This window comes from Nomascus leucogenys, chromosome 22a, assembly GCF_006542625.1.
Source record: "Nomascus leucogenys isolate Asia chromosome 22a, Asia_NLE_v1, whole genome shotgun sequence".
Taxonomy (NCBI): Eukaryota; Metazoa; Chordata; class Mammalia; order Primates; family Hylobatidae; genus Nomascus; species Nomascus leucogenys.
The window spans coordinates 17373895-17386569 of NC_044402.1; the positions used below are offsets into that span (position 1 = coordinate 17373895).

General features: G+C 35.6%; 1 protein-coding gene across 9 annotated transcripts in view; it reads right to left on the reverse strand.

Annotated features, from left to right (window-relative positions):
* SPATA7 (spermatogenesis associated 7) overlaps positions 1 to 12675 on the reverse strand; it is a 62007-nt gene that overhangs the window by 10163 nt on the left and 39169 nt on the right. For 6 of the 9 annotated variants that reach the window (XM_030802432.1, XM_030802440.1, XM_030802434.1 and 3 more), the window contains 3 exons: positions 11258 to 11391; positions 1559 to 2031; positions 578 to 647 (listed from right to left, as the gene is read on the reverse strand). In XM_030802432.1, coding sequence (XP_030658292.1) covers positions 578 to 647; positions 1559 to 2031; positions 11258 to 11391 — 677 coding nt within the window. The remainder of the gene's footprint in view (positions 1 to 577; positions 648 to 1558; positions 2032 to 11257; positions 11392 to 12675) is intronic. The other 3 variants (XM_030802435.1, XM_030802433.1, XM_030802439.1) reach the window with 1 other exon arrangement.

A 12675-nucleotide genomic window follows, 5' to 3' on the forward strand; every position in this document is an offset into this window, starting at 1 on the left:
ACTGACACTCCAAAAATAAAACAATTTATCTCAAAATCAGACTCAAAGTTGCAATATTTTAAAAGAAATGATGCTAAGAATTCAAAATATAAACCCTGTAATAAACAGCTTTATAGTCTAGAAAAAGTAGAGGCAAACATAAGAGAATAATAGCTACTTATTCTTACAAAATGTATAATTTCCAATTATGTAATATGTGGCAATTCTTTACAAAAAAAAGGTATAAAAACTCAACTTCTGCACTACTCTGCTGGCTCCTCTAGTAATCCAGGTCTGCATCTTTGAAAACAATACTTAAGGTATTTTACTGATCCTTCCATCTATCCAGCCAGCCAACCAATCATCTAGGAAAGATGTTAGTAACAAATGACTTCCCAGATTTAGCAGGATCCACCTGGCCATTCGGAGAGAGCTATAACCATTTGTAAATAGGCAGACCTTCTGTATACTGGCTATATCATGTATGATAAGTGCCACCAACAGATTATTCTTCACAGTCTAAATAGCTGTACATATTCTATTTACAGAAAAACATCCGTAATTCAAGTGTAGCAATACTAAAAGATTTCATACTTATTACCTGCTTTATGTTCATTTCTGAATCTGTCATGTTTTTAGTCTCAGCTGTCCCCAACTCAGATTTAAAGCTGTAATAATTTAAAATAAATAATTGTTAATCCTTCAAGATATAAGCACTGTGGTAACAAGGTTTACTGGCTAGAAAAAATAAACTCAAAAAGAATGAGATCCATCTATTCTTATAAAATACATAATTTTGAATTATTTCATTTTATTTGAATAAATATCTGCAGACTCATCTGATATCACTGTAAGAAAAAAATACTAACCTTAAATTGGTTTTACTTTCTAAAACAACTAAAACCTACTGCCAGATAAATTGTTTATGTAATACTAGAAAAACAATCACAATCACAAATCTGCTAAATCTCAAAACTTGACAAGATTTGTTTTTTTCTTTAGTCATTTGGCAAACTTTTATTGAACATTCATCTTGTGCTAGGCACTATTGTATTTGAAAACATTATTGAGGCAAATTATACTTAATTTCCGGAAATTATCCCAATTTAAAATTATTCTTGGCAGTTGTTGCTATGAAGACTGCCCTAAATATCCGCAGGGAATGGAGCAGAGGGTTAGATGGATAAAGGGTTAGTTTCTTCCCCTCTATAGCCCACTGTTTCGCCACTTTTAACATGAATCAATACGCATATTTACACAAATGCTGTCTGATGACATATTTTAAGAATTCTCTGAAAGTATAATATTTAAAAACATACACAATTCTTGAACCATGCTTGAAATAATAAAATATGTAATTCATATGCATAAGGCGCTTGACCAGTTTAATAGCTATTTTTCAGCAATTACTCTGATAGTTTCTAGTAATACACGGAAAAGGAAAAGTCACATTCATCTCATTCCAATCGAAAGGGCACTATCAGATCTTAAGGCTGGCAGTAGAAAACAAGGAATATTAATTCATTAATTTTCATTTAATTTCCTGAAGGATTTACTATTGGTTGCTGATGTGTCATACCTTAATTCAGTCTGGGTTTCCGCTTCTATCCGTTGATCTGTAAAATCCTTTTTTCTTTTGGCAGGTGTATAATAGCGATACTGTGACAGGAAAGATTTTGCTTCTGTTTTTAAAGTGCGAGGAGTGAATGGCAATTGTTTGTTAGAAAAGAGTTCAGAATGTTTATCCAAAAGATCCCCACTGGGTGCTTTCGAAATGACTAACTGAAACTGGTGGGAATTTGGGAATGTGCTTCTGGGCCTTCTGCCATACAGGGTTCCAGAGCCCGGTTTCCGGGGCCCAGAGGCTGCATAATCCACGCTGGACGGGGAGGAACTGGAGTTCTTCTCAGGACCATTTGTGATGATTTTATCGGATTTATGTAGACTTAGGTGTAGTCTCTCTGAAGAGGGTACTAGTGACCTTGCAAAGGATGAAAATCCATTCATTTCTTCTTTTAACATGTCATCCTCAATTTGCGGTTCACCTGAGGGCTAAGAACATTTGATATGACAGTCATCAACTGCATTACAAATTCATGTAATTGGGGATTTTGAGATTATACATTAAAAAAATGATAGCCTCAAGGGTTTACAAAATTAACTGATATGTTCTTGAAGATGTTAATATTTTATTTGAAGTTCTAGTCAAGTATTTAAACTAAGATATTAACATTTAATTCCAAATATAAGTAGTAGAGCAATCAATTTCCTTTCTGAAACTAAAAAAAAAGATGAATAACATATCTATATTTGGGATCTTAAATTTGCATATTAAGATCTATTGGGAGATCTCAGTTTTATTTGAAAGTTTTCACACAAATTGTGAGCACCAATGCCCTTCTCAACCACTATTAGTGGCATCATCCTCACTGTCCTGTCTTGTCATTATTGGAGAGTGCAGTGTAAGCCACCCCTCTGTGATGTTAAGCCTTTAAAGAAACGAAAAGGAACTTCTCCTCATAATGTATGGAGCCCTGATTTAGGTAATTGATAATTTAAATATAATCAATAAATATTTATTCCATAAAAATTTCATATATACTTCTCAACTTCTTTTCATTGGGGTGGGGGTAATACTTTGAAAAGGGAGGCATTTTGACTTGCTCCATTTCTTTTTGGCTTCACTTTAGGAAAACCATTTCTACAGGTTATTTGTAAAGTCTAAAAACACAGACAATATTTTAATGTTTTATAAACTGAAAATGTCTAAGAAGCTTTGCCTATAACTTCAGCCCTTACGGACATATCTGTATATCCTTTGCAAAACTCTGAGGCACTTTCATTAGGTAGAGGGGAAATTACATGGAGGTTACAGAAATTGAGGTTAAAAATCGCTAGGATTTAGCCAGTTATATCTGTGTTATTACCTCACTGGGAGGAATAACAAGGGGAAGATGGACAAGTTGAGTAAGGAAAAAGCGAAGTGCTTCCTGTATGCAAGGTACTGCTCTTGACATTGAATAGAAGAGGAATAATAAGAACTTCTATCACTGCTACTAATATGTATGGTGTGCTTCCTATGTGCAAGGTACTGTACTAATTTTCATGTATAGCTCATTTAATCCTAACATCAACTTCTGCGTGGTAGTACAATTATTACCCTATTTTATAGATAAAAACAGTGCTCTGAGGTGCAGAGTCTCACAGATTTGAAGAGAGGCACAGCCCATGTTCTTTGCCACTTTATCATATTGTCTACTTAAAAACTTACTTGAAAATTATATGACTAGATTTTTTATACAGCATAAAAAATTTTAAACTGATTTTAACTCTTTTTCTGGGAACAAATAAGCTAACCCTAAAGTGCTGATTTATCAAAGCAAAAAAATTGCAGATAACTGGACATTGTGACTACTACCTAAAATATGTCAAATCACCTCTCCTTACCAACTGTTTTATAACCTTATTCCAAATACAAGACAAAATTACTCAAAGCAAGTAAGTATGCCGGCATTAAATTTTGAGTCACTAGGGTACTATTTGGTAAATGACTTCAAGATGTTAGTTTTTCTAAGTAGTCCTAAATGATACTCACACTACAGCTTATGTACCAGAAGAGTTTAGCTCCCAAAGAAGAAATTTCTAAGTACAGTCTAAAAATATCCTATAGGGCAATTAATTAATAAGCACAGGAATTATTTACACTTAGAAGAACAGCACAAACTGAGATCAGAGGAAGAAGAAAGAAATGCATAAGGCATTATGATTGCCTGTAAAGATATGTTATCAGTAATGGTTATTTAATAAACAAAATGAAACACTGAAGAAAGTCTTTTTAAAAGGTAGAAGTATATGTTAAGCTACCTCTCTGAAATGGGATGGAAAAATTGCTTCTGAACTTATTGAAAGCATGAAACTTTTCCCATTTTTGTATCTTATAATTTCTACCATGTATCCTATTTTTTCTTTCCTTGGAAACCAGTAGACTACAGTATAAAATCCACTGTACCAATCTGCATCTTGTTTCCTTTAGCTATGAATATCAGAAAACTTGGATAAAGATATTTGTGCAGAATATATGTAACACACTGGTAGAATCCCAAAACATGAACAGCAGATCACTGTAAAGTTCCGAAATCAGAAAAGGGTTCATCAATTATGTGCCAATGGAGCAAAGAGTCTGGTGGTACCCTGAACACTCACTTTCTTATGTCATTCTTAGTTTATGAGGTTTGTTGTGCACTGTTTCTGTGATTTCAGGATTTATGTAAAGCAATAACCATAACATAGTTTATATACTCATCATACTTTCATGTCAAGAATTTTATAATACAGAACTCAGTGCTAAATCAATCTTTTTTAAGGATGTCAGAAGACATAATGTACAATAATTTTCCAATTGTCAGATTTTTAAACACTTGAAGAGTCAGTTCAATTGTAGAATTGGATGGGTATAAATTATTTTAAACTCTAACATCTGTTTGCAAAAAAGTTTCAAATTATATTTTATAAAACAAATATAGCTCTTGATTTTCACTATTTTGTACTGTTTTTAAAAAGTTTCCCAGATTTTTTTTTCTTTAATCTTACTTTGTTGCCCAGGCTGGAGTGCAGTGGCCTGATCATGGCTCACTGCAGCCATGACCTCCTGAGCTCAATTAATCTGCCTGCCTCAGCCTTCTGAGTAGCTGGGACAACAGATGCACACCATCATGCCTGGCTTTTTTTTTTTTTTTTTTTGTATTTTTTTTGTGTGTGTGTAGAGATGGGGTTTTGCCATGTTGTCCAGGCTGGTCTCAAACTCCTGGGCTCAAGTGATCTGTCTGCCTCAGTCTCTCAAAGTGTTGGGATCACAGGTGTGAGCCACTGCTCCCGCCTCTTTTCTAGATTTATTCAGAAATATAGATCACACCCACATATTCACTTAATCTTAAAAGCACACAGTAAGTGCTACACCAGTGAAGCAAATGAGTAGTATGGGAGCACTGACTAAGTAGTGAACGACTCAGAGTTACAGGGTGAAGACTGGAAGGGCTTAGGAGGGTTCTGAGGGTGACAGCATGTGAGTCAGAGTATGAGAGAAGAAAAGTGGCAAGAGAATTGGGCAATTATCATAAAAGGTTTTTGATATATGACCTTTATAATGTATATAAAGGGCTAATACATTCAGAGGTTAAAACCAGCATTTTAACTATAGCAGCCTTTACAGTGAATACAAATTATAACCATAACAGGTGTCTGTTAACCATAACACCCATTCAATTATCAAAATATACTGCCCAAAATAAGGCTCTTAAGACAATCTGAGTGTATCTAAAATATTTATTATTAGGGCTTATCAAAAATGTAGGCAAAGTGCAAGTTACTATGAATTCTAAATGGAGTCAATAAAAATATAGATAAAATAATAAATTAACAACTTTATGGAGGCAAAAAGTTATATAGGGTTATAGTTGCTATTGGAAAAATGAAAACATCTAACATTTACAGAAATATATTAAAAATATATAATATGTAAATAATATATATTTATATTTTTACTTTATTATAAATATAATAGATATATAAAATACATTAAAAAGATATATTAAAATATATGATTTGTATTTTCAAGAAACCCCATTCTTATCTCAAAATATAATTAGTAATTTATACTCATGCTGAATAATAGAAACAAATTTTAAATTTTCAGTTAAAAAATACAATCACTAAAAATGAAAATACACCTGTGATTCAAACATTGAGAAACAGATTCCCAGATAGCAAAGTATAATACAGAGCAGATAACAGATTTATTCTAAAGGAAGCAGCTCTATTCCTGGTCTTTTTATCTACATAATAGCCCTGGGGCTCTCAATCATACTCAGTGCTTCCCCTGATGACTCCCAAATCTATTTTCAGCCCAGACCTCTTTGCTGACACAGATGCTTATATCCAAGTGTCTATTAAATATACTAGATGTTCCAAAAGCATCTCAAATCAAACACAGCCAAACAATAAACTCCTATCTCTCATTACCTCCAGCCCCAAAGAAAACCTGCACCTCATCCTATTATATTTCTGTGAATGATATATTACTATTCTCCTAGTTGCCCAAGGCAGAAACTTAGGATTTTAACTCCTGCCTCTTGCTCTTCACATCATCCACTCAGTCACCAAGTCCTGGAGATTCTACATTTTTTTTTTTTTTTGAGATGGAGTCTCGCTCTGTCGCCCAGGCTGGAGTGCAGTGGCACAATCTTGGCTCACTGCAACCCCGCCTCCTGGGCTCAAGGGATTCTTCTGCCTCAGCCTCCCGAGTAGCTAGAAGTACAGGTGCACGCCATCGTGCCCAGCTAATTTTTGTATTTTCAGCAGAGATAGGGTTTCACCATATTGGCCAGGCTGGTCTCAAACTCCTGACCTTGTGATCCACCCGCCTCAGCCTCCCAAAGTGCTGGGATTACAGGCATGAGCCACCACGCCCGGCCGAGATTCTACTTTCTAATTATCTCTTAAATGTATTCCTTATGCTGTCTCTGCTGTCATACAATCATGTCTTAATTACTGCTTCCCAGATTACTGCAACTGCCTCGTAACTGTCCTCCACTGTTGTTCGTGTAGTCTGTATAGCGTCAGTATGATAACATAACTTCCCAACTGAAAACTGATCTATTGCTCCCAGCATTTCTCAAGGAAAAAAATTCTGACTCATTACAGCCTTGGTATTTGGTAAGCAGAGCAGTCAATCTGGCTTTTGCCCAGCAGGCCATAGTTTTGTTTTAAACCACATCATGGGTGCTAGGGGCAGAAAACAAAGCTCTTAAGAAGAGATCATGCTTGAGAATCTGGGATTCTCTCAATGGCTACTCCTCAACTAGATGACTTGCAAGGAAGCTTCCCCATCCTGAACCCTGGCACTGAGTTGAAGGAGACTGCTGGCCTTCTAATACCAACTCTTAACAAACTCAAAAAGGAGACAGTGGGGAAATCTAAACATTAGATATTTATTATTAAAGAATTGTTATTAATTAATTAATTTTTTTTTGAGACGGAGTTTTGCTCTGTCACCAGGCTGGAGTGCAGTGGCGTGAACTCAGCTCATTGAGACCTCCGCCTTCTGGGTTCGATTCCCCTGCCTCAGCCTCCCGAGTAGCTGGGACTACAAGTGTGCACCACCACTCCTGGCTAATTTTTTTTTGTATTTTAGTAGGGACGAGGTTTCACCATGTTGGCCAGGATGGTCTTGATCTCCTGACCTCGTGATCCGCCCACCTCGGCCTCTCAAAGTGCTGGGATTACAGGTGTGAGCCACCATGTCCAGCCTGTTATTAATTTTTAAGGCATAATAGTATTGTTGTGGTTTTAAAAGTCTATCTTTTAGATATATACTCAAATATTTATGGATAAAATTATATGGTGTCTGGGGTTTGCATCAAAATAACCTAGGAGAGTGAGTGGGCATATAGGTGAAATAACACTGGCTCTGAGCTGATCATTGCCACAACCTAGGTGATGGGAACATGTGGGATTATTATACTGTATTTTTGTAAATGCTAAGGTTTTCAAAATTTTAAAGTTCAAAAAATGAAACCACACATAAAAATAAAACAAATTTACTGTTTCAGCTGAGAGATAGAGATGGAAAGAACACAGCTCTCACCATTATAAGAAGAAAAAAGCTGAACAATCTGCATATTAATGATTTTTCTTGAACTAATGAGAGAACTGAGGTCACAGAGCAAACAACTAACCTGAAATCTGGAGAGAGATAAGTATCTGAGCACTTGCTTACTTGGGAAAGATGCCATGGAATGCCACATAAATTGATAAGATTTGTTAATTTCCTAAAGACTGAGTGTGGACTAGTGATGTGCTCAGGTCTGTACTGGACCTGAGGGCTTGGGGAGTTTGTACCTCTTGCAGGCTTTTCCTCCAGGAAACCTACTCGAAGCTTATAGGGAAGAGCAGAGAGAATTCCTTTCCCACCTTCTCTTGGTGTGGCTTGGGGAGAGAAACAGCAGTCACTGTGGAAAATCTTCCCAGACTTATTTTCCCATTCTCTTTTAAGGAACAAAAACCTTAATCTGCAGGGGAAAATATCCCTTCACTTTTGCCACATAACAGAATCACAGAAGTGACATCCTATCATCTTTGCCATATTCTACTGGGTAGAAGCAAGTTACAGGTCCTACCTGCACTGAAGAGGAGGGGATTGCTTAAGGGTGTGGGTCGCTGTGGGGGTGTCGTCTTCAAATTTTGTCTACCACATTGAGTCAAATAGAAGGTATGAAGTAAGAAGCCAGAAATAAAAACATATTAAATGACCATTAAAAAGACAATAATTATCACAGCACTTTGGGAGCCCGAGGCAGGCGGATCACGAGGTCAGGAGATTGAGACCATCCTGGCTAACATGGTGAAACCCCGTCTCTATTAAAAATACAAAAAATTAGCCGAGCGCGGTGGTGGGCGCCTGTAGTCCCAGCTACTCGGAGGCTGAGGCAGGAGAATGGCGTGAACCCAGGAGGCAAAGCTTGCAGTGAGCCGAGAGAGCGCCACTGCAGTCTGACCTGGGCGAAAGAGCGAGACTCTGTCTCAAAAAAAAAAAAAAGACAATGATTATCAGATTGAATAATCTGACCCACCAAATACTAACCTAAAACACTGAGATTGGCAAGTGACATTTAAAAAAAAAAAGAAGAAAACATTAAGATAAAAAAATGGAAAATGATATACCAAGTAAATACTAGTCAAAATAAAGCTAATTTAATTATATCACTATCAGAAAATATTAATAGAAAAAGCATTAAGGTAAAGAAATTCAAAGCACAGTGATAACAGGTTCAGTTCACCAAGAAACTACCTCCTTCAGGATTTTCTAAATCTGTATTCTGTATCTCTAATATCTCTAATGTAATAACATGCATTCAAAATATATAAATCAAAAATTAATAGTACAAGAAGAAATAGCTAAATACATAAGTATGTGGAAGATTTCTCTCAATAACTGATAGATTAACCAGACAAAAATAATCAATATGATATAAAAGATTTGAACATCTGGAAAATACAAAGTTTAATGAATATACTATATATTAAAACTACATGCAAAAACTATAGAATATATTTTATTTTCAAACATATAATGACAGGACATTTTTAAAAAATTGTCCACCTACTGGGACATAAAACAAGTGCTCAATAAATTTCAAGAAATGGATATAATATAGATGTTTCCTAATCACAATACAATTAGGCTAGAAATCTGTAACAAACAGATACTAAGGAAAAAGCAGATATAGAGATTAAGAAACAGTTCTAAATGATTTCTGGGTTAAATAAAAAAAATCATAATGAAAATTGTAGGCCAGGCATGGTGGCTCACGCCTGTAATCCCAGCATTTTGGGAGGCTGAGGCAAGCAGATCACTTGAGGTCAGGAGTTAGAGACCAACCTGGCCAACATGGTGACACCAGACTCTACTAAAAATACAAAAATTAGCTGGGTGTGGTAGCAGGCACCTGTAGTCCCAGCTACTCAGGAGGCTGAGGCACAAGAATTGCTTCAACCCAGGAGGCGGAGGTTGCAGTGAGCCAAGATCGCACTACTGCATGCCAGCCTGGGCAACAGAGCAAGACATTATCTCAAAAAACAAAACAAAAACAAACAAACAAAAAGAAAATTGTAAAATACTTCGAATTGAAACATAGTAAAAATATCACATATCAATACTTGTGGGATGCAGCTAAAGCTGTACTTGGTGGAAAATTTATAGCGTTAAAAATGCTTACACTAGCAAAGAAGTAAGGCTGAGAATAAATTAAATAAAATTAGAGATAGTACAGCAAAATAAACCCAGAGAAAGTCAAAGAGGGAAATAAAGATAAATGCAGATATTAACAAAACAGAAAACAAAATACGATAGAGAAGACTAACACAATAAAAAGTGTGTCCTTTAAAAAAACTGACTCAATCTCTGATGAGAATGATTAAGAAGAATGAAGGCACAAATAAACTACCTTAGGAATAACAAGGGGAAAAATACATATTCAGAAGAGATTAAGAGAATAGTATGAATGATTCCCTGCCAAAAATTAACATAAAATGAACAACTTCCTACATAAATCTAACATTGAAATCATTCTATAATGACTTAAAAAATTGAATCAGTAGTACAAAATCTTCTCATAAAAAAATACTTTAGGCCCAGACAATTTTAATGTTGAGTTCCATCGAATTTAAGGAACAAATAAACCAAAGGTACACAAGCTAGTCTAGAGTACAGAAAGAAGAAATAGTGCCCAGTTTATTTTATGAGGTTAGCATAACCAGACACAAGCAGTACAAAAAAAGAAAATGACAGGCCAGTATCAATAATGGACAGATGCCAAAATTCTAAACAAAATATTAGCAACTAAATCTACCAATGAATAAAAAAGGTAATATACCATGACTAAGTTCTGTTTACAACAGGAATGCAAAGTTGGTTTAACATTAAAGTCAATTGTTCGTAATTCATTACATTAACAGATCAAAAGAGGCTCAGCATAGTGGCTCATGCTTGTAATCCCAGCACTTTTTGGGAGGCCGAGGTGGGCAGATCACTTGAGGTCAGCAGTTTGAGACCAACCTGGCCAACATGGTGAGACCCCATCTCTACTGAAAATACAAAAATTAGCTGGAGTCGTGGTGGGTGCCTGTAATCCTAGCTACTGGGGAGGCTGAGGCAGGAGAATTGTTTCAACCCAGGAACTGGAGGTTGTAGTGAGCCAAGATCATGCCACTGCACTCCAGCCTGGGCAACAGAGTGAGACTATAAAAAAAAAAAAAAAAAAAGCCTACAGATTAAAAGAGAAAAATTATATCATAATATTATCATTCCAAGAGATGCAAAAAAGCATTTCATAAAATTAATATCCATTCAGGAGAAAGGGAAAAAAAAAACTTCACAAACTAGGAATAGAACTTATTTAACCAGACGTTCGAAGGTATCACAAAAAACCTATAACTGGGGTCTGCAAACTATAACCTTCAGGCCAAATCTGACCCAATGTCTTCAGTTAATAAAGTTTCAGCAGAACACAGCTACACCCATTTATTTATGTACTGTCTATGTCTGCCTTCCAATGGCAGAGTAGTTGTGACAGAGAGACCTGAAAAGCCTTTTAAAATATTAACTATCTGGATCTTTACAGGAAAAATTTGCTGACCCTAAACTATAGTAAACAGTCAGATTGTACCACTAATGAAATAACTTAGAAACATTTGCTTTTAAAAAATAAAAATACTATCTTACCTTTTGTAAGGTGTTAAAAAGTGACTTGGAATTACTTTTAGAATTGGCTTGCACTGCAGTTTTAGTTAATTTGAACTCTTTTTCACATCGTGCTAATTCCTTTTTGAGTTTCTCTCTTCGTTGTTGGTCTGCATCTAAAAGGGAAAACAAATCTTTCAAAATATAGAACAAAATAGAAAAATTGGTTTTTTGGTCTTGTTAGAGTAATAAATGGAACATTTTTCTTGTTAAAATGTTATGATACGTAAATAAAAATCCATTTATTTTCCTATATAGTTACTAACACATTTTAAAAATTATTTATTTCACACGTGCCTCTAGATATTAACTAATACATTTAATTTATAGAAATTCTAAATGGATTAACTATTTAAATAATACAAACAATGTAGTAAGAGTTGTGTAGCTACCAAAAAAAAAAAAAAGAATGCCAACAAGATATGACAAACTGGCCAAGCCTAAGGGCATAAGAAAGCAATTCTTAGCAGTTATTCACAGAGATGTGAAGGTTACAAATGCTTAACCATGTTATTTATGACTATGTAATCACCGAATACTAAGCTTCACAAACAAAGAAGAAATAAAGTCTTTGTTGTTGTTATATCTAGACCTAGTGTGTTAGGCTGTTCTTGCATTGCTATTAGAAATACCCAAGACTGGGTAATTTATAAGGAAAGAGGTTTAATTGGCTCATGATTCTGCAGGCTGTACAGGAAGCACAATGCCAGCATCTGCTTCAGGGGAGGCCACAGGAAGCTTTTGCTCATGGTGGAAGGCAAAGAGGGAATGTGCATTTCATATGGCAAGAATGAGAGGGGAAGGCAGTGGGGGCATACACTTCTAAACAAGCAGATATTGCAAGAACCCACTCACTATCACAAGGACAGCACCAAGGGGGTGGCACTAAGCCATTCATGAGAAACTCACAGACATGATCCAATCACCTCCCAACAGGCGCCAACTCCAACACTAGGGGTTACATTTCAATGTGACATTTGGGTGGGGACAAATACCCAAACTACATCACCTAGCCTATAAGAAATGCTCAAGGACGTTTTAAACATGCACACATAAGAATGATACTCACTACCATAAAAGAACACATAAATACAGAGGTTCACAGATCCTATAAAGCAAATACGCAATCAAGACTACAAAGCAACCAGCAAACACCACCATGACAGGATCAAACCTCACATATCAATATTAACCTTGAATGTAAGTGGTCTAAATGTACCCACTTAAAAGGCACAGAGTGACAAGAACCACTTTTTTATTTAAAAAATAAAATAATATTTTATTAAAAAAAAAAAAGACCCAACTTTCTACTATCTTCAAGAGGCCCATTACACATGTAATGACACCTATAGGCCTGAAGTAAAGTGATGAAGAAAGACCTATCATGCAAACAGTAAATA